This window comes from Sarcophilus harrisii, chromosome 1 (assembly GCF_902635505.1).
Source record: "Sarcophilus harrisii chromosome 1, mSarHar1.11, whole genome shotgun sequence".
NCBI classification, from domain to species: Eukaryota; Metazoa; Chordata; class Mammalia; order Dasyuromorphia; family Dasyuridae; genus Sarcophilus; species Sarcophilus harrisii.
In genome coordinates this window covers 706,324,638-706,352,566 of record NC_045426.1, presented here as the reverse complement: position 1 = coordinate 706,352,566, position 27,929 = coordinate 706,324,638, and the positions used below count along the sequence as shown (strand labels likewise).

The window sequence follows — 27,929 nt, the reverse complement described above, 5'->3', positions numbered from 1 at the left end:
GGGTAGCAGAGTCCCGGCGCGCGCCGCTCCTCCCGCCCGGTTCTCTGTTGTGCGGTGGGGGCGTGGCTTGGGCTCTCTAGCCACCGGAAGCGGAAAACTCGCCGGCTCTCGTTTGGTGTGTGGCGGGGGCGGCAGCAGCGGCAGCAGCGTCGGAGGCGGGCTTGCTTCTTCCGCTGTGTTCGCCTCCGGGCCCGTGGACATCGAGGTCCTGTTTCTGTTTGCCCCACGGACGACCACGAGAGCTCCAGCGGCCTCTCCGAGCGCCAGCCCGAGCCCCGGGCCGGCCCTCAGGTACGTGCCCCTCCGGGGCTGCCGGGCGGCCGGGCCCCTCCCCCACGCGGCTGGGCCCGTCCCTCCCAGGCCCCGGTTCTCCAGGGAGCCCCTTCCCGCTCCCGCCTTCTCCTCTCGGCGACCCCCAGCTTTCCCACCGGCTCCCTTGTCCGCCTGAACCCCTCCTCCACACTCCTGCTCCCTCCCCTCCCCCGCCGTCTCGCGGTTGGGCCTCTGCTGCTCCCCTAAGCTTCCAGCCGAGCCCCTTCCCTTGGACCTTCCCCCAACCGCCTCTACCCGGACCCTTCTCTCCCTGACGCTTTCCCCGCTTTCCCTCCCCCCTGCCAGGCCCCGTCCTTTGTACCAGGCCCCCCTCACTCCCCTTCCATGCCCCCGGCCCTGCAGCTTGAGCCCTTCCTTGCTCCCCCCACTTTTTCCCCCTCTCCCCTGCATCAGTTTGAGAGATGGAGCCCCTCCCCCAAACTTCGCCTCCCCCCCAGGCCCCAGACCCTAGCTGGTGTGCAGTCCTGGCGTACCCAGCCAACCTGGGCTGCCCTGCAGCACCATCCCACCTTCCTGCCTACAACCCCCATTTGTGTGTCCCCCTGGGCCCCGCCCCCATCCCTGACTGCCCTCGCTCTCCTGGTGTTTGCAATGAATGAATGAATGAATGAAAACCCTTAGTAAGCCCTGGCCCTGAGCCAGCCACGGGACGTTTTCCATCCTCACCTCTGCCTCCTGCAGGGAGCTCCCGCCCTTCAGGTATGGCCGGCAGTCCAAGGGGATCCTCCTGCGTGGGGCTGGTGTCTCCTGCGGAGCCTTGCACGGGGCATTTCCCCATAGGTGCTTAGTAAACACTTGAGGGCCAATTACCCAGGAAAGTCCTTGTTCCCCCATTACACCCAGGGACTGCTTTGCATTTCCTTTATACCCATTTCTCATGATCTAGTTGACTTTAGGTCGGGGATGTTCCCTCAGCCTCAGTTTCTCCCTGTAAAAATGATTTTGGGGGGGGGACTAAGTGATCTATAAGGTCCCATTTAGTTTTAAAACTAGTCTGTGTCCTCTTGCTCTCGAACGAACTGTGTGTTTTCTAGACCCAGGAGAACAAAAACCATCTCGACTTTTGTCTTTGTCTTCTCTGAATCTGGTACAATGACTCTTGGAGACCAAGTCTTCTTTTTGGTGACCACTTAATTTTTTTAAATAGTTTTTTTTTTTTAATTTTCCAAATCCATGTAAAGATAGTTTTGAACATTCATCTCTGCAAAGCCTTGTGTTCCAAATTTTTCTCCCTCTCCTTTTCCCCTACTCCCCCCCATGGACAGCATGTAACCCAATGCAAGTTAAGCATCTGCAATTCTTCCAAACATATTTCCATATTTGTCGTGCTGCACAAGAAAAATCGGATCAAAACGGAAAAAACACGAGAAAGAAACATAAGCAGACAAAAACAATAACAAAAAAGGTGAAGATATCGTGTTTTTATCCACATTCAGTCTCCATATTTTTTTCTCTGGATGTGGATGGCTCTTTCCATCATAAGTCTATTGGAATTGCCTTGAATCACTTTATTGTTGAAAAGAGCCGAGTCCATCACAGTCTATCATAACATAATCTTGTTGCTGTGGTAATGTTCTCTTAGTTCTACTCACTTCACTCAGCATCAGTTCATGTAAGTCTTCCCAGGCCTCTCTGAAATCATACTGCTCATCATTTCTTAATAGAACAATAATATTCCATTACATTCATATTACCATAACTTATTCAGCCATTCTTCAATGGATGGACATCCGTTCAGTTTCCAGTTTCTTACCACTACAAAAAGGGCTGCTACATACATTTTTGTACATGTGGGTTCTTTTCCCTTTTTTATGATCTCAGCATTTATTTTTGTAAGACTTTTGTGCTCCAAATTTTTCTTCCTCCCTCCCTTACCTCCTCTAAACAGCAAATAATCTGATGTAGGTTAAATATGTGCAGTTCTTTTAAACATATTTCCATATTTGTCATGTGCAAGAAAAATCAGACCAAAAGGGAAAAAACCATGAGAAACAAATAACAAGTGAAAATGCTTTGATCCATATTCACTCTCCATAGTTCTCTCATTGTATGCTGAAGCATTTTCCATCCCAGTTCTTCCCCATTCCACCCCCACTTCCAATTAAAATTGCCTTGAATCTTTGGTGATCTTTTTAGAGCCCAGCTTCTTAAACTGTGATTCACAATCCCATGTGGAATCTCATAATTGAATGCGAGGGCTATGAAATTAGGATTTATTATCAGTAAATGTTCAATTTGTATGCCTTGATATACCTATATATCTAGGGTCATGTAAAAATTGCTCTGTCAAAAAGGAGTTGTGAGTGAAAAAGTTAAGGAACCCTGGGCTAGAGTGTCTAAATAGTATTTGCCACATAGGTTTAGCTATAGAGCAGGAGTGGACCTTGGAGCCTATTTAGTATGTAACCCTGCCATTTTACAGACCTGAGCCCTAGATGGGAGGCAGCCTGGGACTGGCCAGACCAGGAGCATTTGTTCAGTGGGGAGGCTCCCTGCTAAGGGAGACAAAATGGGAGGTGGCTCTTGGAGGGACACACCATGTAGGCAAGCATAGACATGATAACCGGAGCTGATGGTGAGAATACAGTTAAAAGGGAATGCTTCTCTTATGAGATGGAACGTCTCGGGGGAAGCGAGGCATTTTGGATAATGGACATGAGAAGGTGAATCCTTGGGGAGAGTGGGGGTTACAGCTTATGCAGAGGCATGGGAATGGCCATACAAGCCCAAATTTGACTAGAATGTAGCGCTCCTTAGAGGGGCTAATGTGAAATGCCTTTGGAAAGGTGGACTGCTGCTAGGTTGTGAAAGTCTTTGAATGCCAAGCTGAGGCTTATTTTGTCCTAGACTGTAGGGCCCCGAAGCTTCTTGAGCAGAGACTTGTGCTTTAGAAAGATCACTTTGATACCTATATGAAAATGGATTGGATTAACATCCTGGAAGCCAGATAGAAAGCTATTTGAAATAATCCAGGTGAGAAGTAAAAGGGTCTGAACTAATAATAATAATAGCTGACATTCAAAGGGCTCTTTACATATATGGACTCATTTGAGAATGGAGAATGATAAGAGGAGAGGAGTAATCAGATTTGGCAGCTTATTAAATTTGGGGAGTAAGGACAAAAGGGAAGACTGAAGGGTGGCGGAGGTATTGACCAGATGTAGAGAATGCTTTAAATTCTGTCCACTTTCCATATATTGTCTCTTGATCCTTGCAGCAGTCCTGGAAGATAGGTACAGATGAGGAAATAGGTTGAGTTGGATGCTAGTACAAGTCTTCCCGATTCCAGGTCCAGGATTCTTGTCACTCACTGCATCCCACAAAAATGGCAGAGCCTGGGCTGACCTTGGTCCTCCACCTGCAAATGCAGTGCTCCTCTCCCTGTGTCACACTGGCCCTTTGTATAGCTCCAGCTCAGTAGGGTTTGAGGATTTGAGGGCCTCTTGCCCAGAGGGGATGCATTTCTGGTCTCCCAGGCTCACTAGTTTTCCTTTTCCTCCTTATCCACACCAGAATTGCATGGAAGCACAAGAGAAAGAGGTATGTTGTGACTTTCACTAGAGCAGATTTTTGTGGGTCGTGGACCTCTTTGGGAGCCCTTCTTAAGAGAATATTTTTAAATGTAAAAAGAGCAGTATGGTAGTGGGACCCATCATCCCTGCTACAAAAGAAACTAGTTATATTTAAATGCAGTGATCCAAACAAGTTCCCATACCCTAAATTAAGAATTCCTGCTCCTAAATGTAATCACCCATTTCCCAGGTGTACTTCGGGGTGTTAAGTGGTGTAAAGGGGGACCCAAGACTATTTACCTGCTGGGATCTTGCCTAGTTGGGGAATTTGTATGGCCTGTCTTAAAAGTTTTCCCCATTGATACAAAGAAACCCAAAGCCCAACTACTTATTAGCTATGTAGTCTGGGCAAGTCACTTTTGTAATCTGGGGTCAGAATAGCTGTCTGTAAAGTGAGAGCCTTGTCTCCTAAAACCTTTCCAGCTCTTTCACTTTCTAGCACTCTCCAGTCTGGGTTTCAGTGTGCTCATTGTAAAATGATGGGGTTGGATTGGATGATCTCTAAGGTTCCTTCTCTCTCTAACATCATATGATTCTCTGATTCCATGAAGAAGTCAGCCATGTCCACAGAGTCGAACAAAAAGCGGAAACCCAAAGTGATCCGAAGTGATGGAGCCCCATCTGAAGGGAAGCGGAATCGGAGCGAGCTGGACTTGGTAAGAGCCGGAACCTGACACCCCCCCATAGGCAGGTGTGCCCTCCCCAAAGTGTTCTTGGTCTGCCTATATTTCGGGTTCATCATCTTTGGATTGGGAAACCTGCAAGGATGGAATAGCCTTGGGTTCATTCCTTGAGATAGCCCTATTGCCTTTTAAAAGTGACAGTACTGGCTAAAGGATGTACGCCAAGCAGAACTTTTATCTTCCTTCTTGGAAAGAAGACGACTTACTTTCTGACTTGTCATTTGTCTTAACAGTGGCGTTCTTCCTCAGGACATGCAGCCAAATCAGCACCGTGGGTCTAGAAGGTCATTTAAAAATGCCCTGGCCTAAAATTCTTGTCATTGGCACGCTTCCCCTCCCCCAGGCCTGTTGTCTTATGTATCTCCATCCCATTCTGACCCTGGATGAATACTCCACCTGTTGTCAGAGCAAAACGATAAAGCAGACTTATTCAACAGAAGAAGTACATCTTGACAGTGGAGATAGGACAGTTCTGTCCTAGTGGTGTCATTCCTTGCAGCTCCATTTCTCTGGGACCACTGGATATTTCAGTTATTTGAGAGTTTAGAACTTTTCATTCATGTTGTTGCCATTTTGTGCGGTGTTCTTTTAGTATTTCATTTGGGATCTATTCACATTGAAATTTGCCTTGGAATTTCTCATATTGTCATTATTGCACGGTGATTTTTAAGAGCACATGTCCTGGTTTTTTCAGCCCTTCCCCAGCCATTGGGCACCCACTTTGTTTCTAGTTTTTGGTTTCACGGTAAGTGCTTTGATAAGCTTTGGTCCCATAGATTCTCAGATCTTTAGCAGAAAGGGCCTTCAGAGACCATTTAGTCTAATACACTCACTTTGCAGATGAGGAAACAGAGGCCCAGCGAGGTCCAGAGTTATATGTAGGCTCATAGACCTAAAAAACTACCCAGCTTTCTCATTTTACAAAACACAAAATGGGCCTGGGGAGGTACAGTGATTTGCTTATAGCCCCAGAAGTAGTTATATGATAAGGTGGAACTTGAACGCAGGACCCGTTGCATCCGCGCTACATTGCCTCCCTCATGTACTGGATGCTCTACATATCTTGTTTTCAGATCTGTAGAACATCTGAAAAATCACGCCACACCATAAAGTACAGCATCCCAGTCTACTGGCCTGAGTTAAATTGGAAAGAGGTTCCTTTCTCAGTGCAAAAAATGGGAAAAAGCTAATGGAAAAGACAGGAAACAAGTTCCCCCCTGCAGTGTCAGTTCTGGTTTTCTCACATCCCAGTTGGATATTTGTCTGCTTTTCTGACGACCCCAAGAACTGGAGGGCTGGCTGTACGTCGTGCGTCGCTGCACGTAAGACACTGATGAGAACATGCTTCTCTCTCCCTTTTTGTGTAGCTAAAATGACTGTTGGTGGCAATGCCTAAAACATGAAGGGCCCCTCTCTCTTCCCCTGCAGGACATGAAGTATTATAGTGAGGAGGCCGAGGTGGACATTCGAGACCCCAACAAGGACTATGATCTCTACAGGTTCACCTGCCACGAACTCCAGCGACTCATGGCTGAAATCCAAGAGCTCAAGAGCAGAGGCAGCAGGGATAGTGTAAGAAACCAGAGCTGGTTCTGCCACCCCTGTGCTCTCCAGGTTCCAAAGGGCCTCCCAAGCTCTCCCGTGATAAGCTAGACCCCTCCCATGATAATCTTTGTACTGACTGAGCTGATACATGTGTGGAAGGTAGCATAACTCCTCACAACATCCCCTGGTGCACAGGTCAGGAACCGCTGGGCTGAGCCATTCTAGTCTTGTGCTTCATATTCTTGGGGAATCTTCCTTCTACTCTTAATCTTTCTGATTTTAGGCAGAGATTAGAAACTGAGGTTTTATATACCTGTGAATTTTCTTATCGTATGGAATCTTTTTCTTCTGTCAGTATTCAATTAATATTTACTCTGATTGAGGAAAGAAAAAAGGATTTCAGCACCTGAGTAAATATTTAAAGGGTAAAAGCTCCTCTTTTATGTGAAGTGCCGGGCTGGCAGTAGAGCACAAAGACAAAACCCAGTCTCTGCCCTGGCGGTACCCCTGTGCCTGGGGGGTATGCTGAGTACACAGATGAGTAAATATCAAGTAAGGACCAGGTAATTTCCAAGGGGGGGGGGGGGGGGAGAAGGGGACATAAGGAGCTGGAAGCTGTAGGAAAGGCTTCATGGAGGAGGCTGTACTTGAGCCGAGCTGTGAGGGAAGCCAAGGATTCTGAAAAACATGATCCAAGAATTGTAGTGGTTTACACAAAGGTCTGGAGCCAGATGACAGTTTATGGATGGGAGTTAGCTGGGACCTGATGTGGAACAGTGAAATCAACTCAGAAAGCTAAGCTGAGACCGGAAGCTGACAGCTTTGTCTAGAGGCATCGGGAGAACCACAGGGTACAGGAGTGGGATGGGCCACTTTATGTCACATTGGCAGCTGTGCTAAGGTGTGCTGGATGCAGAGAGGTCTTGCAAGCTGACAAAGCTAGAGTGGTGAATGGGGAAGGGAGGAAAAGTCCGAGAAATGGGGGTGAATAGAGGAGCTAAGGGAGGGGCATTTCAAGGGCAAAAACCTCAGGATGGTGGTGCCTTCTAGTACTCTTCTCCCTATTGCTTCAGCAGTGATGGGGACATTGTAAGTGAGTCTGTTTGGACATATAGTGTAGGAGAGAGGTTTGTGGGGCATCTACTAGAAAACATTTTGATATATAGATAGCTAGCAGTAGCTAGATACTATTAAATCTGGAAATCATTAGTACAGAGGCAGAAATTTAACACATGGGAATGGACGAGGTCGCTGAGAAAGCATCTGGACAGAGGCAGGAGGAGACCCAGGTCAGAGACTTGAGGAATGAAGACCCACAGTTAGGGGATGTGGTACAGGTGATGACATGACAGAAGGGACCAAGGAATATCACAGAGCACTGTCACAATGCTAGGAGAAGAGGAGGTATTTCGGAAGAGAGGGTAGCCCATGTTAAATCCAGCAGAGAGTTCCAGAGATTCTCCCAGGGCTATGATAGTGAGAGGGAGACAAAGTCTAACTCAATAAGGACAGTGGAGGTTTCGGGGGGGGGGGGGGGGGGAAGGTATAGACTTGAGCAGGGCATTGGAAAGAACCATTAGATATAAGAAAGTGATGACAGTGGGAGAGTGGTGGAGGAGGAAATCAAGAGTGTGTAGTAGAGAACTGAGTTTTGTGGAGAAGGGCCGTACCGGCATTGGACATAAGGCAGGGCAGAGAGAGAATCAGGGGTTTGAGATGTATCTTAAGAAAGGAGGAAATTCAGGCAAAATCTCTCTCTTTTCAGTAGAAGGAGATGCCTTCTGCCGAGAGGGGGGTGTTGGATGTTGAAAAAAAAAAAAAAAAGGTTGGAACAGCTGCAAAAGGGAGTGGGATAGAGCCCTTTGGGAAGCCCAGTTGTACCCGGACGCAGTCTAAGCAGCAATTTGAGAGATGGTAGGTTGTGGGGTGCTCCATGGCTGATGGCTAGAAGGGGAAGATGAGGAAAGAGGTCCCAGTGGAAAGTAGGTCAGAGTGGAGATGATGGCCTGAGGGAATTGGGGAGACTGGAGCAACTAGAGGTTACTTGAAAGACAAAGAACTTTAGGAGGAGTGAGAAGACCGAGACTACAGAGGGCAGTATCAGGATTCACTATGCTGGAGGTCTCACGGTGATTGTGATTGGGAGATGTCCTGGCCATCCCTGTGACTGGCTAAGGTTGAAAAAAGCCGCAGGTCACAGGAGTTAAGCAGTTGAACTGGGAGACCAGGGTCTTTGAGGGATGGCTGGCTCATGGGCGTATTACTGACATCTCAAAGTATCGGGTCTGGAGAGAGATACTCTCTCCTATTATTTTAGGAAGCTTTGTGAGACCTGAGGACTGGTAGAATCAAACAACCACAGCCTGGCCAGGATGGTTCAGGTAGATGGACAAGGTGACAGCAGGGGGCAGGTGGGGAGCTTTCATTGTGACTGACCCTGAATCCCAGGGATTAGGGGAGCAGAGAGGGCACATTCCTTCCCACAGGTCCCAGTTGGATGGAGGCACTTGTTGATGGGTGGGGACCAGAGATTATCCAGTCCAATTCCTTCATCTTTTACAAACAAGAAGGCTAAGATGAAGTAATTTATACCGCACCTGGGTATTGAGTATCAGCTCTGGCCTTGAAACTCCTGTGTATCATAACACTTCTGGGTCTGCAAGACTTGAATTGAGCTGAACACACAGTACCAACTAATTAGTTCTTAAATTACATCCCCAAATGACCAAGGATGAAGCTCCCTCAGCAGATACTATGCTAAACTCAGGGCCCTGGTCAGGCAACCGGACCCATGTCTGAAGTCCTGTAGGTTTTCTTATTTTGGTGGTTTTACTTGCCTGTTCACACCCAGAGCCTCTTGGTCACTTAGCAGTACGGGCCATTCACCTCCATTGTTGAAATTTAATCGGTATCAGAGGAACTCCTTGGACTCCCGCGTCCTGGCAACTGAAGGTGGAGGATGGAGCAGTAGCACAGGACAATGGCACGGCTACCTGTTTGCTGATATTGGGAGAAAGATTTTTTTCCCCTTAACAGAGATACTCAAAAAGAAAAGAGGGCCATAGAGGCCCTCTTGGGACTTACCACGAATGAGTCTGAGCTCCAGAGATGGAGTTGCACTATTTTAATTTAAATTAAATCTGATGTTATTAGCAGAACACAAGCAACTTAAATACTTGTGTAGTCACATAATTATTTATTTACCATCTGTTGTTTAAAAAAAAATTGATGTCCAAGCCCAGGATCCAACAAGTACACAAGAACTGTTGTGGATTTGAAATCTTTCCTTTGTGTTTTTGGTTGGTCGTGATTTTTTTTCCAAGTTGTCTGTTCTTCCTTGGAATGGATCACATGTCTGTGATTGATTCTGCAAAATGGTGAAAAGCTTGAGAAGGGCCAGGCCAGAGGTGACGGCTGCCTTTTCCCGCATGGGTTTGTCCCCAGGCGTCCGAAATTGAAGAAAGGAGAATCCAGAGCTGTGTTCACTTTATGACCCTGAAGAAACTGAACCGACTGGCTCACATCAGACTGAAGAAGGGGAGAGATCAGACTCATGAGGTAGGGCCGGATGGATGGAGAGAGCAGGGAATTTGAGGTACCACTTGTTACCCCATCCCCATCTCTCCCTTCCCTCTTTTATGGTGATTGTCTCACCTCCTCCTTACAGGCTAAGCAGAAAGTGGATGCCTATCACCTCCAGCTCCAGAACCTGTTGTATGAGGTGATGCACCTGCAGAAAGAGATCACCAAGTGCCTCGAGTTTAAGTGAGTATGGGAGTAGGCGGCACATTAGACAGTGGCCTGGGAAAGACCCAGATGGAAGCCTCATAGTTTGGGGAATAAAGGCCTTAGAGGCCAAATCATTCATTAAGTCGTGTCCTCTGATAACTTAGAGCTGGGAAAACATAACAGTAAAAAACGACAAATCCAAACTGGGATTTTTTTTCCTAGCAGGATCCCCAATGATACAAACTAGACTTTCAGAATGCATAGCAATAACTCCCTTTGAAGTTACACTATCCCTTTCTGCTACTCCATGTTGATTTTTTGCTCCCAGAATTCCACAGTTCATGTGGTAATGAGTTATACTTTTGAGAATTGACCTGGTTTTTACATACACAGTTGTAGCGCTGCCACCCTTGTGTGTGTGCTACACAATTGTCCCATATCTGCTTTTCTCGACTGGACATACTTAGGAACTTTCCACATACGTAAGACATAGTCTCTGAACTCCTTTCTTATTAATACAATCTAAAGTGGGTGTGCGTGAAGGATGTTGTTCTAGTAATTAAATTGGTGATCAACCCAGACTCTGTGCTATTACTAAGTCAAACTGCCTCCATTCTAGATTTCTACAATTTAAAAAATTTAAAGGAAGGAATATCCTTTTATCTCTGCTAGATTTCATCTGGCTGGAACTCAATGTTCCAGCCTACCGAGATGATTTTTGTCATTTATTGAATTAGCTATAGTGCTTCTAGCTTTTTGTCATCTGAAGATTAAATGTTCTTTCTGGGTCCTTACTTACAGAATCAGAATTTCAGAGTAGAAAGGAATCTCTAGCCTTAATCCATGCCCAGAAATAAAATCCTTGACAATATTCTTGATTCAAATGAAGTAGGAAGGAATTGGGGAGAAAAGAGAGAAGGAAATGAGGCAATTCATGCTTCTTTTTAGATAGCTTTTATTTAAAAACAATTTTTTATTTTTATTTTTATTCTGAACAAAATAAAATGGACATTGATGTATACATAGAAAAGGATATGAAAATGTGCGCGCCCCTCCTCCCCCCCAATGCATAATAAGAGCAGCTGATAGCTTTCAAAGCTGTCCTGCACATCTGGGCTTTCTCTTTTTTTCCTCTCCACTTAAAAACAAATGCCTCTATGGCCCTCTTTTCTTTTTGAGTATCTCTGTTAAGGGAAAAAAAATCTTTCTCCCAATCTTGAATCTCTCTCTTTGCCTTTTCTGCCTATTGCTCCTGATTTGGGCTTTTGGACTGAGCAGACCAAAGTTGTCATCTTTTGACAGCTCTCCAGCTGTGTAGCTGTCCTGTCCTGAAACTTCTCCAGGCCAAATAGCCATTATTAGCTCCTTCAGTCAGTCCTCCTGTGGCCTGAAATCGAGGCCCTTCAGGATCCTCATTTCTCTTTTTGGGAAGCTCTCCAATGATCATTGTCTCTTCTAAAATGGTGACTTCTAGAATTGAACATACTCATCCTGATAAGGTCTGACCTGACTGGAGTACAGCAGAACCTTATCTCGGACACTTTAGCTCTTTAATTCATTCTGTGATTGGGTTAGGTTTCTTGACTGTCAGATTATGTTGTAGGGACAGAAGGGGAAAGAAAGCATTTACAGAGCACATGCTCTGTGCTAGTCAGTGCTAAGCACCTTTTCCAAATATTTGCCTACAAAGGTAGGAGCTATTATCCTTGCTATACTGTTGAGGAAACAGGTAGCAAAGCAAGTAAGCATCTGAGGAGTCTTTGAATTTGGGCCTTCTTCATTCCATTTGCTTTGCTGTTAAATAAAGTCCCCTTCCCTTCCCCCAGATGAGTTTTAGACAGATTTCTATTTTCAAGCAGCACCTCATCTTGTTCTTTGAAGTTGATTTTTTTTTTAATCCATGTGTAAGAATTTACCTTTTATTTATGTTAACATTTTGTCTTATTTGATTCAGTCCAGTGTTCTAATCTGTCAAAATTGGTGGGTTCCCAATTGGATCCTGCCATGCTAGTCATAACTCCATGGCTTGAGTCCTCTCCAGCTTTTAGTATCTTTCTTTTTGCTTTTCTCCACGTCATTGATAAAAACATTGTAATGAATGAGACCAGTTTCTGGAGGCCTCTGCCCCTGTTGATACCAGGCCCCATCCATTTACTCCTTAGTACAGCCATTCAGTCACTTTTGGAAGTGAATCCATCCATGTCTCTGTCTTTTCCACAAAAATAGCACAAGAGATTATGTCAGAGGCTTGACTACAATCTACGTAAACTCTGTTCTCACTTTCTTTATCTGCCTACTTAGTGACCCTATCATGAAGGAAATAAGGTTCAGCTGGCAGGAGCTGTGGTTGCTGTTGATCCTTGTGAGCTCCGTTTCCTGCCTTCAACTCTCCTCAGTTGTTGCTTTAATATTTTCTAGGGATTTGCCAGGGATCAAAGCCCGGCTCCCTACTGTTCTTGCAAACTCATTCTTTTTCTTTTCCTGGAGAATTGGGTCAGCACTTGTCTCTCACTGGTCCTTTGTACCTGTTCTGCTTTGAGATGTCAGATTATCACCAGAAGTGCGTCAGCAATCCCCTTTGCCAGGGTGTTTCTGTCTCTGATGCTCTTCATAGCTTCATTGGGATATGACTTGCAGGAACTTTTCAGGCCAGAACTTTTTAGAACTGCCTGTCCATGTTATAGGAAGAGATAGCCACAGTCTGAACACATGAAGTCACCTCAGACCTCTCCAAACCTAGCCCCTTGCCTTCTGCCCCATGGCTCTGGGGCACGTGGCTCACACTTACTGTGGGTAGCAGGGGGGAGGTTCTCTTCTATTGTCTAACTTCTCTTATGCCCCCTCTTCTCTTGGGCAGGGAAAAGAGAATCGAGTTGAAAATTAGAGCAGTCATTTTTCTATTTTCATCAGTTATCACCCCAATCACTGCAGTTTGTGGTCCTGGCCCTTCTTTGATCCTTTTTCCCACAGCAAAGCATAAAATAAGTTTTTTTTTTTTCCTAAGCAAGCTTACCTTTTACTGTTTGCTTTGGCTTGTTCTCAGCATTAATATTATAGACAGTTTTTTGACTGCATGTCATTTTTGTATTCATTCTTGGTTACTTGCCCTTTGCTTCCATTTTCTTTACCTGATTTTTGAAATCAAGGTGATTGGTGAGTTGGCCTTTCAGACAAACTTTTTATTTTTTTTAAATCTCATCAGAATTATTTCCTTGTTTTTAAAATACCCATCTAGATTGTTTTCCATCCCTTTGGGTTGCTTTTTCCTGTAAGTTAAGGCCATAAACATTTATTAATTAACTACTATATGCCAGGCACTGGGCCACCCTGGAAAAATTTAGGACATGGGATCCTACTTATCCTTCCTTTGAACACTTTGATAATTTCTGCCCCTTAGCATAGAGTACATGTCAAACGCTTCTAGGCTTTCCTCCTCTATTACAAACTAGAAAAGTTATAGGTCACTCTTCCTTCTCCTTTCCCAACTGTAATAGTCATTTCTACTTCAGTAATAAGTTCCCCTTATTGATGTCAATCAGATGTAGAATAGAATTTCCCCTTAGTTAGTTCTTCTGTCTTTGGAAAGGTGATGTGACTAAGTGCTCTGCTTTTGTCCCAGAGGGCACTTAGACTGATGTATCTGTCACAAGTGCCCTACCATTGTTCTCCATGCCTTTGCCCCATGAGTGACATATGGGTTGATGGGTGACCTCTGTGGCCCTCTAAACAGTGTCCTAGCTCCACTGGCTCTGTCATCATCTTTTTAATAATTTGTTTTTTCTTAATTGCACATAAAGATAATTTTTTACATTCATTTTTCCAAATTTTTTCCTTCACCTCACCCTAATTTAACAGTAACAGATTTGATATAGATTATATATGTGAAATCATGCAAAACTTAATTCCATATTAGTCACATAATGAAAGAAGATACAGACAGCCCCACCTCCCACCCATCCCTCCAAAAAGGAAATGAAGAATTAGATGATTTTTTTCCAGGATGAGTTCTATGGATCGTTGTATTTCTGGGATTAGCTAAGTCATTCACACTTGCTCATGTACACTGTTAATGTTAATGTCTACAATGTTCTGGTTCTGTTCACTTCACTTCAGTACATGTGAGTTTTTCCAGGTTTTTCTGAGAGCATCCTGCTTGTCGTTTCTTATATCACCACACTGTTTCATCACAAGCATATGCCACAACTTGTTCAGCCATTTGCCACTTGGTGAACATCTCAATTTTCAATTTTTTGCCACCACTAAAAGAGCAGTTATAAATATTTTTGTACATATAGGTACATATCTGACATTTCTGACATATGAAGGTAATGTAATGTTTTTGTTCTATAAAAAATGATGAACAAGCAAAAGATTTACACAAACTTATGCTGAGCAAAACAAGCAGAATGAGGAGTACATTGTACACAATAACATTAAGAATGTGCGATGGTCAACTATGAAAGAGTTGGTACTTAGTGGTTCAGTGAGCCAAAGAAATCCCAATAGACTTTGGATCTGGATGCCATTTGCATCCAGGAAAAGAACTAAGGAGACTTTTTTTTCCCTCTCCTGTAGTTTCTTCCTTTTGCTTTGATCTTTCTCTCCCAACGTGATTCATAAAGCAATGTGTATTAAAAACATAAGTTTTTTAAAAAGAGCCACCAAAAAACATAGATGCTTTCCCTTTTTCTTTGTTCTCTCTGGGATATAGACTTCACAGTGGTATCGTTAGGTCAAAAGGTATGCCCAGTTTTATGCCCTTTGGACTTAGTTCCAAATTGCTCTCCAGAATGGTCGGACCACTTCACTATGTCTTGTTTTTAATAAGCTGTTTCCTAGATTCAGTCTCCCCACCAAACCTCTTGAATAATTTGGGCTCGTGAGTTCATTTCTCTGCATCTATATCTGTATGTGCATCTTCATAGTTGGACCAGGCTCTCTAAGGTCATTTCTTTTGGGACCACTGACTTCTGTGAGCTTCTGGGCATCAACATGGCTGTTTGGAGTATATGGTACCTATTCTCTTTCTGTCAGGGTTTGTGTGTTTGATTTTCTTCCTTTTCCTATTTTAGTTTTGAATTAAGAGTTACGAGATTTTAGGTAAATACAATCTAATAGGCCCTTGTATGTTCTTCCATCCCTGTTATGGTCATGAAATGGGAAACCTAGTCTCAGATACCATCTTAGTTCCCTGTTCACTTCCCAAATGATTTTCCTCTTAGACTCTCTGCCTTTTTTCAGGGGGCAGCAAGAAAAACATCATTCTTACTTCTGTGATGTGTGAGGCTTCAGTTTCCCGCCTGACATGGAATCTTTGGCAGAGTACTTTTGAGATTCCTCCCAGCAGTATAATTTGTGAATATGTAAATCACCAGAAACAGGTAGTCTTCATTTGGCAGGTCTGTCTTATCTTGCAGTCATTCCCTCCAGAAATAACAACCACCTTTACGTGTCTTTCTCTGACTTGTACTGAATTCTCCTTTTTTCCCCAAAGCACATTTCCTCCTTTCTTTTTGTCTTCTTAAAATTGTGAAGTTTTGTTGATAGGTTTTTGTTTTCATATTCCATTTGTTTCTGGATAAACCATCTTTCTCCTCTTCCAATGAGCCCTCAGTTATATCAAAGAAACACAGTTAATCAAAATAACTTATATAAGGTTACTACAAAGTGGCAAAGAGAAGTGGCCAATGTATTCATAGACTCCTCTCTTCTTCTCTGAAAAGGTGGTTTGTTTTCTGTTCTCTTTTCTGAGCCATCCCTTTTCCTGGCAGAATTTTTAAGCCATCAGTACAAAGGGCAGATGACCTAAGTCCAAGGGCAGGAACCTGGGGAACTTCTCTGCAGGCAGATCTCCCACCTAAGTGAATCAGAAGGAAACAGTCCCCTGTCAGCCAGGGAAGCTGTAGCCGGGCCTTAGGACTGAAGCTTGTGACTGTGGTGGGTCCAGGATTTGCTTTTCCCAGAAGCTAAAGTTTTGAATCTTTGCTTCAATTTAAAGGTCAAAGCATGAAGAAATAGAGCTGGTAAGTATGGAAGAGTTTTACCGGGAGGCTCCTCCCGAGATCAGCAAATCTGAGATCACCATGGGGGACCCTCACCAGCAGACCCTTGCTCGCCTTGACTGGGAGCTGGAGCAGCGGAAAAGGTAAACCTGATTTTGTTGTGGGCAACGACTTGCCCTACTGCCAAGGGGTGGGCTGCTTTATGTTACTCTCTCAGAGGTTCAAAGCTAGTTTAACTTAAGGCCACTCATTGTCGTCAGAGACCCGCCGCCTAGTCTCGGGCTTCCCTCCTTATATGCCTCTGTTTTGGGGGGTCCCTTTGTGAGAGGACGTGCCTTCCAGGGCAGAGGGAGCTGGTGTCTTGCCTTTAGTCACGCTGCCTTGCAGTGTGAGGGCCGCCCATCAGAGTCGGGCCTTCTGCCTTAGTGGAGGAGGCCCCAAGTGCCTCAGACTGCTGGACCAGGACAGGGTAGTCTCAGGATTGAATCTCACCTCCAGCACTTACTCATTGTGTGACTTCCTTCTGGACACATGGGTGTGCTTGGGAGAAGACGCCTTGTCCCTTTGGGCCTGCATTTTCTCATCTATAAAATGACACCATGTAAAATGTTGAGGATCCAGTGAGATCATGGGAGCAAGCCGTTCTGCACGCCTAACAGCGCCGCAGAAGTCAGCTGCTCTGTTGTCCTGCCTCTGGCACAGAATGAAATTGTAGCTGGGGACCATGCCCGGTGACAGTGGGCACGTTGACCAGGCTGGTCAGGGGAACTGTCCCTGAATGCAGTCTTTCTTCTAGATTAAGTGTGAAGTTGTAACTTCCTCCTTTAGGTTGGCAGAAAAATACAAAGAATGTCTTGCCAACAAAGAGAAGATCCTGAAGGAGATTGAAGTCAAGAAAGAATACCTGAGCAGCCTTCAGCCTCGGCTTAATAGCATCATGCAGGTGAGTTCTCCCAGATCTGCCCTCGGGCCCCGGGCAAGCTGCACCTGGGCTTCTTCCCCAGGAGGACTTTGGGGCCAGGCCTGTGGCCCTCACGTTGCTTTGGCTCATCTGGGGTGGGAACTTCCCCTCTTAAGCACCATGACCACCTTGTGCAGTGAGATGGCCCGCCAGGGTTAGGAAGCATTTGCCTACGCCATCAAACAAGGGAATGCGAGCATCATATGCACACGTTAGGGCTGTGATTGGGGTTGATTCTGCCACTTTTTCATTACTGTCAATTTATGTATTTATGTGAGGGGAACAGTCGGTCTCTAGTGCATTTCAGTGAGTGCCTACTGTGTGCTGGGGATACAGAAGGAGGCAAAAGACAGTCCTGATCCTCAAGCAGTTCCAGCCGTCCATGGGATGTCAGTTAGACAGACTGAGACGAGCAAGCTGCAGGCAGGAAAATAGGGCTTGGAAAAGGCTTCCTTTAAAGTACGGGATTTTAGTGGCCACCAGGAACATGAGTCTTGTTGGGAAGGACCAGAACATTGGTTAAAGCCGACAGCAGCGGCCCCTCTGCTGGCTCTGAGACCGTCTGGTGAGCCTTTGAACCTTCAAGACAACTTGCAGGGCTGAGTGCTCATTGTGAGGCTGGAGCCAAGCAGGAACAAGATGGAGTGAGCAGCGTTAATCATGGGGGAGGAGTGTGGGTGAAGGACTTTCCATCGAATGGGGTCAGGGGCCGCCATGGCCTCCCCGCTGCCTGGGCATGATCCTTGTCAAGGACGGTTGAGTGTAAGAACTAGTCCCTGCCAGTGATGGCTGCTCAATGCTCCGGGCACAGGATGCAAGCTGCAGGGCCAAATCTTTGGGAGCAAGAGACAGTTATGGGCCCCTGGGAGCTGTTGGTAACTGTGAGGTGGCCCCCGAGAGATCATTGGCGAGGTGGGTGCTTGGGCACCAGTTGGTGACTGAGAGATTATACTGCCACAGCCACGGACCAGACCTGGACTGGTCCTTCCTCCTTCCTCCGCAGCTTCTGGTGTCCTCGGCAGAGCTCACGTGGCCCACATGTGGGGCCCCTGGTCTGGTTACAAAGGCCGTGACATATAAGAGGTAGAGGCGTTCTCAGGGCCCAGGCCACAAAACGGGGAACCCTTCTAGTCCAGGGTAGCCTGAGAGCTGCAGCCGACACAGCCTGAGGCAGAGAAGCATGGATGGGTGATAGAGCTGCCCACAGCTGGCAGAGGCTGTGGTAGGGGCCAGTTATTGGAGGGGCTTGGACTGTGCTCAGGGGAAGGTCTGTGATAAAACAGTGTCATAGTGTCAGCTCCCAGCTGTGGGCAATGAGGGGCGCGCCTGATGGTCCCACAGGGATGCTTCTGCTTAGACCCTCCCCTCCCCCATGCCCCACTTAAGGGATTCTGTAAACTGGAGTGTGGGACCTTAGGAACAAAGTAGCGGCTGGTCTCCCTGACCCGCACCTCACTAAGGCCCAGTTGGGCTGTCCCTTTCAGAATCCCAGGGGGAGGCTGCCCGAGGGGGCGCAGTGGAGCAACTTGTCTGAAGTTACCAAGAGGCAAATTCAGCCCCAACTTGTATTCGGTGCTTGCAGTGTTCTCTGTGCTGTGTTCATGCTGGGGCTGTGAAGGATGGCAAATCCACAGTCCCCGGCCTGTCCTCAGGGAGCAAGGGGGTCTCACACAAACCATTCTGCCCGTGTGATATTCACGGGGGAAATGCCAGGTCAGCTTAGGGGGAAGGAGCCTGCAGAAGGGGAGATGGACTCATGATATCATCGGGAGCCCGAGTAGGTTGAGCTGCCTTGGGTCTGTGCTGGAGAAAGGAAAGGATTCCTGATTGGAGGTTCTGAGAGTGCGGCTGTTCAGGATGGGACCACTGTGACCCAGATGGACATGGATGCTGGGGCTGCAGGAGGGGACACAGGATTTGGTCAGCACCTCCCTGGCACACGATCCTATCCAGCCTCTGCCTGAGGGCTGCTGGTCCATCTAGTTTTCTGATCTATCCGTGAGGAGAAAGCTGTCGGGGCAGCTCCCTGCCCTTTGGGAGAGCTCCCTGTTGGGAGATTGTTGTTTGACATTGAGCCAAAGCATGTCCCTAGGCTGGCTGCCCGAGGCCTCCTGTGCCCCCTTGACCTTGCCAGGCCCTTCCAGTCTGAGCTGTGCAGCAGGGGGAAGGGCTCACCTGGGGCTGCCAGGCCCCCCTTTCCCACAAGGGCATCCTATTCTGGTTTGACATTGTGTCATTCAGAGGCAGCGGGCATGGATAAGATTACATAGGATGCAGCTGCAGTGGCGGGAGGGCGGGGTTCTCATGGCCCCATCAGATCCACCCAATCATGTTTCTCCCTCCGGACCAGGCAAGGCTTGCTTAGCTGAGCCTCCCTCCTGAGGGACAGGTTGGTTGGGAGGGGGCCCCGCGGTCTTTGGGGACAGCCCTGGTCACTTCTTGTCTCTCTCGGCCAGGCCTCACTCCCCGTGCAGGAGTACCTCTTTATGCCGTTCGACCAGGCCCACAAGCAGTATGAGACCGCCCGGCACCTCCCCCCGCCCCTTTACGTGCTCTTTGTGCAGGCCAGTGCTTACGGCCAGGCCTGTGGTAAGTAGCTGGAAGCGGCCGGGCTCAGTCGGGGACCCCGCGGCCTTGCCGAATTCCCCAGCTCCCTGCAGAAAGGGCGGCCTCTGGGGGCCCTCGGGGGCGCTCTCCTCAGGGTTGGGTGGCGTTAGCCTTCCCCCAACACCGAGGCTCCTTGGCTGTCCCAGTGCTGAGCCAGGCTGGAGGAAGCTGATGAAACAGCAGCATTTGAGACGCTCCTGCCTTTGAGGCTGGCAAGGTTAGCGCAGGCAGGCAGGGCTGCGTCCTTGGGCTCCCGAGGAGCGCCCTCTCCTCCTGGACAGCGTGTGCTTTCTTGGCACCTCAGCGTGTCCCGGGAATGTCCCTGAAGCTGCTGGGAGGTCTGGCCAGTGCCTGCCCTTGCCCTGCCCGCTGTGCCCCACACCCCGCAGAGGCACCTCTCTCCCCTCTGACCGGGGGCACCAGTGCATTACTGCTCTTTTCTTGAGTCTTCTCTCCTTTCTGTCTCCCTTTTTTCCTTCCTCTCCTCTGTTCTGTTTGCTACATTAGCTTATATGAAACCTTCCTCCCAGCCCCCTAGGCAGGGTGAGTATTTTTCTTTTTTTGTGTTTTTCAAAACAACCCTGCCCTTCCCCCCATCCATTTTCCTGCGAGGACCCCCAGCAGTGGACTTGCCCAGTAGGGAGCCAAAGACATTTGTCCACTACCTGCGAGGTTACCGCTGTTAGGTAGTCCCAGGCTGGCCCAGACAGCGGGGCCTGCCAGCCCTGCCTCGTGGCCTGGCACCCGGGACAGTTTCTTGGCCCGCTGAGACTGCGCTAGAGGCCAGAAGATGGGGGAGCCAGCATTCTGGCCCGGGGTGTGCTGCCTTGCACTTACCAGCCTGACCTCACACCCTGGGGGAAGATGTCACAGGGTCTAGAAGCGGGGGGCGCTCCCGGGGGAGGGGGATGCTGGCCAGCCTCATGCTGCTGCTGGGGAGAGGTGTCCACCTGCTGCCATCTTAGGAGCTGCTCTCGTGGGGGGGGGGGGGGGGGGGGGCTGAAAACCCAGACTGGTGGCCCTGCCCACCCGCCCCCAGCAGCCATCTTTCTGCCACCATTAGTTCTTAAGTTCCGCGGGCCTCCTACAATGTTTTTGGTTTTTTTTTTCAAACTGTCTTCAGATAAGAAGCTGTCGGTGGCTATAGAGGGCAGCGTGGAGGAAGCCAAGGCACTATACAAGCCGCCCGAGGATTCTCAAGGTACAGCGGGTTTTATCCTTCCCATCCCCCCAGTCTGAAATCCTCTCCCCACCCCCATCCTGGGGAGTCCATGTAGCTGGAGCCCGGACGTCTGCGCTCGCAGAGGGGGCAGGGGCCGCATCGGCCCTTGAGGAGCCATCGAGGCAGCCCCGGCTTCTCCCTTGTCTCTTTGGGTGCAGATGATGAGAGCGACTCGGACGCCGAGGAGGAGCAGAGCACAGTAAGAGCCGGGGCTGGGGGCTGGGCCTGGGGACACCCCCCCACCCCACCCCAGAGAAGGGGGAGTGAGGGGGAAAGCTGAGGCAGTGGCAGTGAAAAGGGGATTTCCACCCTCTTGTCCCCAGAAACGTCGACGCCCCACCCTGGGTGTTCAGCTGGATGACAAGAGGAAGGAGATGCTCAAGAGACACCCACTGTCAGTCATGCTTGACCTCAAGTGCAAAGGTGAGACCGGCAGGAGGTCCCCGGACGAGGACGCGTGCAGGGCAGCGGCCTGAGGTCACATGCAGCTGGGAAGAGGCGTGGCCTTGGTTCACCTCCAGGTCTCCCGACGCCGCTCCGTGCTGCCTCTGAGGTCTGGGGGTTGGCGGCGCGGGGAGCACAGAGCTGCTTCCGGCACCTCGGAAGGCGGGCACTTCGTCCTCCGCCCTGCCCGCTGGGGGGTTGTTGAAGAGATCCCAGACCGGCCTGAGCACGCTCCCCGTGGGGCTCCCGCCTCGGCCTTGGGAGCCGCGGCTAAGGCCGCCCCTGTGACCCCCTCCTCTTGCAGATGACAGCGTGCTCCATCTGACTTTTTACTACCTCATGAACCTGAACATCATGACAGTGAAGGCCAGAGTGAGCACGGCCACAGAGATCGTCACCCCGGTCAGTGCGGGGTGAGTGCTCCCTGGACTCCAGCTGTTGGGAGGACGTCGCAGGGATAGGGGGGAAAGTGTGGGCCCAGCCGTTCGTGCCGGGGCCCAGATCGCACTGGACAGGAGGGAAAGAGTTCCCTGAGCAGGCCCGGGGCCTTGGGGGTGTCAGCCTGTCTCATGGCTGCGCTCCCCTCCCCTGAGGGAAGAGACATTCTCTTCTGTGCTGGAGACAAGGTGACCCACAACCCAGAAGGGCTGGGACAGGCCATGATTAAGTGTGACAGCCTGGGAGTGCCGGCCCTGTTCTCTCCCCAGTGGCAGACAGGGCGCTTCTTTTCCCCAAAAGGAAGGGGAAGCGCTTCTGGGGCCCAGGGCCCCACGTTCGACCAAGGGTCTGCCTTCAGAAGCTCCCAGGCCAGGAGGCGAGATGGGCTCTGGGTACATAGGCCAGGAGCCACTGCTGGCACAAATCTCAGCCTATCCCCTTTCCCCCCTACCTAGTGACCTGCTGTCTCCTGACATGATCCTGAGTTGCCTGTACCCTGGGGATCACGGCAAGAAGACCCCCAACCCAGCCAACCAGTACCAGTTTGACAAAGTCGGGTGAGTCAGCCCGGCCTGTCCTTCTACCCACCCTCTCTCTCTCAGTTCCACAGAGGCCTGAGCCTCCAGGGGAAGGAAGCCAGAGCAAGGGACCAAGGCACCGGCCTGGGGGGAGGCGGGGATCCCAGACACTCGGCAAGCTGCGGCCCGGCGCTTCACTTGGAGGGTCCTCAGCCTCCGGTCAAGGGGAGGGGGTTGTTTGTGGGAGGACAGAGCAGAGAGCAGGGGTGGCCGGTCACCCAGGAACAGTGGAGACGGTAAAGCGCCAGACCCTTACAAGAGGGGGCTCTGAACAGTTGTAAACAGAGTCCCCCCAACTCAGCCCTGGAGCCAGAAGGGAATTGAGGAATTGACTGGGCAGGGCAAGGGACTTATCCAGGGTCACACAGCTTGTGGCTTCTTGGAAGGATCTGAACCCAGGCCTTCCTGCCTCCACACTGCCAGCCGCCTCCGGGTTCAGGGCTGAGGTCCGAACCCACATTTGTGAAGGGGCCCCGGGGGGCCGGCAGTGCGGGAGCTGGAACTCGGCCATGAGAACAGCAGCACCCACTTGCACACATGTCCACAGGCACGGGAGCAGCTGAGTGGCCTGGGCTGGCCCCAGGGCTGGGTCAGAGTGCTCACAAGGCGCTCGACTCCTCGGGCCGGAATGAAGGAAAGGCGCAGGGGAGTGAGCCAGAGCCTCAAGGTTGGGGAGGGGGATGGGGGGAGGTTCCTGCAGATCCTCCCGACTTTGACAGGTGAAGGACCTGAAACCTCTGGAAGTGAAGTTGTTAGCCCAGGATCACGCAGTAGTTAGGGGTCCTGGCAGCGGTGACAGCGGGGAAGAGAAGCATGGCCCTGAGAGGAGGCCCCAACTTTGACATAAAGGACCTGTATTTTTACTGCAGCATCTTGACCCTGAGTGACTACGTGCTGGAACTGGGGCACCCCTATCTGTGGGTGCAGAAGCTTGGGGGCCTGCACTTCCCCAAGGATCAGCCACAGGTAGGGATATGAGCTGGGCTTAGCCCCAGGGCCCCGTGTCCCTGCGGACTGGCCCCTTTGAAGCACGGCCTCGTGGGCTTCTGGGGGATTGGAGGGGATACAGGCCGGGGACTCTGGGGGGAAGATGATCTGGGGCCCCAGCGTTTCCAGCTCTTCCATGGCCAGCCTCACATGGGAGAATTGTCTCTGTCCCTCAGAGGAAAAGTGGGCCTCTTATGGCTGAATGTTCGATTCATTTGGGCATTCCCTGGCCTTTATGAAATGCCCCTGGGTCACGCCACCCTCAAAGCTCTCCTCAGGCACCTCCTGATGGGAGCTCGGAGGTCGAGCCTCAGTCAGGGCCTTGTCCGGCCTGCTCTGGGAATTGGACACTGGCACTGCTGGAGGCCCCGGCCCCGGGTAAAGAAGGGCAGAGATGGGCACTGACATGCACACGTCCCTCCTCAGCACACGGTGACCGCGGACAACTCGCTGAGCGCCAGCCACATGGAGACCACCATGAAGCTGCTGAGGACGCGGCTGCAGGCCCGCCTGGCTCTCACTAAGCAGTATGCCTCCTTGGGTAGGTCTGATGTCAGATGGACTTTGGGCAGCTCCTCACTAGGGGACGCCAGAAAGGCTGAGCTGCAGACGGATGGGAGAGGGAGCCAGTGAGGGAGGGAGCCGGTGGCATCGGGAAGGAGGCTGCTCCCCTGCTTGGGTCGGGGATGAGCTGGTGCATTCTCGGGGAAGCCTGGGGGCCAGTTTGCTGTCGCAGAAGCTTGGGGCTGAGCCCAGGCTCAGGGTGGGGTTCCGCCTCCCCTGGCTCCTGGCCTGTGGGGACTGCATCTGCACATCCCCCACGGGTCTGAGTCTCAGGAGCTCAAGGGCTCATGGCGCCAAAGCCCCTCACTGGTTCGGTTGTTGTGGACCTTCACCCGGGCACTGCCTCTGAGGGGCCCAGGGATCCGCAGGGCCAGGGTTTGCTGTCCGGAGCAGGGAATCTAGTGGAGCCACGCCAGGTGTGGAGGTCCAACTGTCTGCCCTGAATGTTGGACACAAAATGACAGCGAGACTGCCGAGCTCCTGCCCATGCGCCTGGAGCTCCCTCCGGCTCAGCCCAGCCACCAGGTCCTCTTGTCACAGCCCTTCCTCTCTCTCTTTTTTCTTCAAGAGCACGGGATTGTGCCAGTCAGCAGTGAGTGCCAGAGCCTTTTCCCGGCAAAAATCGTGTCCCGCCTCGTGAAGTGGGTGGCAATCGCCTATGAGGATTATGTGGTACTTACTGGGATGGGGCGGGTGGGGGGGCTTCTCCCTCAAGTGCAGCTTGGAGACACCCACGGGTGTGCACACACACGCTCACACACACACTCGCACATCCGATAAGTGACTGCCTTCCTCTCTTCCCCACTTCTGCGCAGGACCTGCCTTACACCCGGGATATTGTGGAGGCGGGGCTGGCAGAGGATACACACCTGTATTACCTGGCACTCATTGAGAGAGGAACAGGTAGAGCCGCCTGCTTGGCTGTTTGGGGGTGTCGCCCAAAGTTTGAGTGGCAGAGATCAGGCCCTGCTTTGGGGAGCCTGAGGCAAGCGAAAGAAGCCCCCCCTTCCCAGAGCCCAGAAGGAGCCTCCAGGGCCTATCCCTCTCGAAAGGCCGGCATTGGAACTTACAGCCCAGCCCTAGCGCCCCACAGGTTCAGGCTCTCGAGGGCGCACTGGGTGGTTGCCCTTAGCCAGCGGGCCAGTCCCCGTGGTGGCTGGGGCTCCTCTGGGGATTGGCCTTCCTGGGCACATGTGGGCTCCTGCTGCCCGCCCAGCATCACACAGCTAGGGGTTAGACCGGAAATGGGGGGTGAGCGCTGCCGCCAACCGGCCAGCGCATCATCACCTGATTTGTTCTCTGTCCTCCCAGCCAAACTTCAGGCGGCCGTGGTGCTGAACCCTGGCTACTCCTCCATCCCCCCCATTTTCCGACTTTGTCTGAATTGGAAAGGAGAGAAGACCAGCAGCAATGACGACAATATCCGGGTAAGGGACGCGCTTCTCCCGGGCCCTCCAGCTGGGCTCAGTTCGCTCCTGGGAGTGCCCCCTTTGCTGCACCCCCTCAGTGCCCAGTGTCTTGGAGACCCTCAGCCCCCTGACTGTACGCAAGTCTGGGCTGGGGGAAAGCCCACCCACGGCTCTCTCACTACTGGACGGGATAAAAGGGAGAACTCTGGACATGGTCCCCGTGTACCCAAATGCCCACATGGGGGCAGGAATGAGGGGATGCTGGGTTTCTTGGGTCGAGGCTGGGCCCCAAGGTGAAGGCTCATCAGTGACAGGCATCTGTGTCTGCCACAGGCCATGGAGAGCGAGGTCAGCGTGTGTTACCGGGAGCTTTATGGCCCCAAGCCTGGTCACCAGCTCCTGACCAATCAGCTGCAGCGTCTGTGCGTTGTGCTAGACGTTTATCTGGAGACCGAGAGCCATGACACCAGCGTGGAAGGGCCTAAGGAGTTTCCCCAGGAGAAAATGTGTCTCCGCCTGGTCAGGTGAGCTGACTGGCTTTGGGGAATGTACCTAGTGGGAATGGCCAAGAGGCATTAGAGGCCACCCTGCAGAGAGGAGGCCAGCCTCCGGGGGAGGACATAGCTTAGCAGAGACCAGAACAGGTGCAAGGCCGTGCCTCTCCCCGGCATCAGAGGGTCTCCAGCCCCCTCTCCTCGTCCCCACCACAGCCTCATTGGGAGCATCTTCCCTGGCCTGTGGCCTCTGCCCCTGGACAGCCAACCCTGGGCAGCTGGGGCTCTGCACAGAGCTTGAAGGGTGCATGGCTGTTGTTGTTCATTTTCAGGGATAGGGCCTCCCCCAGGTGTGCTCTTTTTTCCTAGAGTGGATTTCCAGTCCTTGGAGATGGGTTGTCAGTAGTTCCTCCATCTCTTTTCTGTGGAAACAAAAAAGCTTTAGAGCCTGGGGGCTCTATTTCCATCCACTCCTTGCTTCCTCAATACTGCTGCCTTACTCCCCACCCCTTCCTGAGCTCACAGACAGAAAAGCCTCAGCCTGTTGTATGACATCTTTGAAAAGGGCCCATTGGGGTCTGCTGACCCCCCTCGCCCCCCATGGCAGGTTTCCTTTGCTCTCCGTCGCTCTCCTCTGAGCCCTTTGTGCGCTGCACTTCCTGCCGCACTCCCATCCTGTCTCCACAGCCCGAGCTCTTGCCCAGCACGTTTACTTTCCCCCTCCAGGGCCCCTTTTAGCAGGCCCTGTCACCCAGCTTGAGCATTTGTGACAAGGGAGGGGCGAAGGGACTTTCTCATTAGCGAATTGGGGGCGGAGAAGACCTGCAGCCCCCAGAGTCTCCTTGTTGCTGACGGTCGGAATTGGAGCTGGGGCCCTGCGAGGGGCTGGCACAGATCTGAGTCAGGAGACTTGGCTCTGGTCCAGATCCTGGTTCTGGTTCTGTCCTGACTGGCCCTGTGGCAGATCACCCAATTTCTCTTGCCTTCATTTTCCACAATTCTGAAGTGAGAAAATGGTACCGGCTGCCTCTAAGGACTTCTCTGGCCCTGACTTTCCATAATTCTGGGACAGTCAAAGGATGCAGAGGGTCTCCCTCCTCCTTTTCCCTCGCCTCCCATCCCATTCAGTAGCAGTGAAGAGGCCTGACAGGCTTCTGTCTTCCTGGGAAGAGAACCGTTGGTTAGCTCTGCGCGCAGGGCCCTCGGCCTCCTTAATATCTTAACCTTGCACATTAAACGCCAGGGACCATGCCCACTTGCTGAGAGCCAGCCTTGCCCCGCCACCCCCCACGCCAGGCCCGGGACCTTAGTATCTGTCCCCAGTGGCACCGCCAACAGAACTCGCCGGGGCAGGGGCAGGCAGGATTGATGAGGTGCCGGTGGCACCTCTCTCAGCTCTCAGCTTAGAGAGCTCTCCGAGCAAGAACTTGCTTCTTTCCGCAGGGGTCCTAGCCGTATGAAGCCATTCAAGTACAACTATCCGCAGGGGTTCTTCAGCCATCGTTGACCATCAGACTGCCTTGCGTCTCTGTCCATCACCAGACAAGCTTCCAGCAGTGGGTGGGCATGAGGCTCCCGTACCATGGGTGTGGCTTGTGTATTTCTCCAGGTCTTCTAAAGCCAATTTTGTATTTTTGATGTATTAAATATGTCTGTGGGTAAAGTGACCTCGGTCCTCTACAAATTTGTGGGACGTGTCCTGTCCTTGGCAGTGGGAGGGCCACGCAGACAGGCCCTTGGCCTGCTTCCGGTCTCACCGAGCTGGGGGTTGCGATGCCTTGTCTCGGGGGTCAGGGCTTCCTCCATCTCTTCCACCCATAAGTCCATTTGTGTGGTTTATAAAACACTGCTTGGCGTCTCCCTCTGATTCAGATGCTCCCATGTCACCATCTCCCCTTCCCCACTGTCAGTCTTCCACAGTCAGACACGCCTTTCTGTCTTTGCTGTGATTTGATCAGGGTTGGGACTTTAGTCTCTTCCCTTCTAAAGGTGACTAATGCTGCAGGAGAGGGCCCCCTTTCCGCAGGGGCAGCCTCTGCCTCGTGCTCCCATTTGCCCCCGGCCCCCGCACTTCAGCCGTGGCCGGCATCCCTCGCCCGAGCCGCCGGCATCCCCTCGTGGCCTCGCTGCTGCGTGTGCTGAATAAGATGAAAGGGAAGTCTAAAAATAGTGTCCTAATGGAACCTGCACTGCAGCCCTGACTTCTATTCTTGGCTGGGAGACAGGCCCTGACTCAGCAGCAGGAGCATCCTCAGCGGGCAGGACCTTAGGAGGCCTCCTCAACCAGTGTGCCCACGTCACGAGAGCAGGGACGAAAAGGGGGCCGGGGACCGGTCAGATGTTCGAGTCCGACCTAGAAGA

At 50.8% G+C, this 27,929-nt stretch overlaps 1 protein-coding gene across 4 annotated transcripts; it reads left to right on the top strand.

Annotated features, from left to right (window-relative positions):
* The first annotated feature begins 88 nt into the window (after positions 1-88).
* THOC5 (THO complex 5) lies at positions 89-27,235 on the top strand. Of its 4 annotated transcripts, none has more exons than XM_031948882.1 (22): positions 89-291; positions 3,847-3,873; positions 4,457-4,561; positions 6,017-6,160; positions 9,578-9,691; positions 9,801-9,898; positions 15,861-16,007; positions 16,693-16,807; positions 19,282-19,414; positions 19,940-19,975; positions 20,556-20,633; positions 20,813-20,853; positions 20,978-21,077; positions 21,403-21,511; positions 21,992-22,093; positions 22,984-23,080; positions 23,528-23,642; positions 24,234-24,337; positions 24,481-24,568; positions 24,977-25,092; positions 25,408-25,598; positions 27,012-27,235. In XM_031948882.1, exons 2-22 carry the CDS (start codon positions 3,853-3,855, stop codon positions 27,073-27,075), a joined length of 2,118 nt encoding a protein of 705 aa, XP_031804742.1. In that variant the 5' UTR covers positions 89-291; positions 3,847-3,852; the 3' UTR covers positions 27,076-27,235. The 4 variants fall into 4 exon arrangements, with proteins under 4 accessions (XP_031804742.1, XP_031804745.1, XP_031804744.1 ...); XM_031948883.1 differs by lacking the exon at positions 89-291 and adding an exon at positions 2,373-3,306; XM_031948885.1 differs by lacking the exon at positions 19,940-19,975 and having other exon boundaries at positions 90-291.
* Positions 27,236-27,929: the final 694 nt, after the last annotated feature.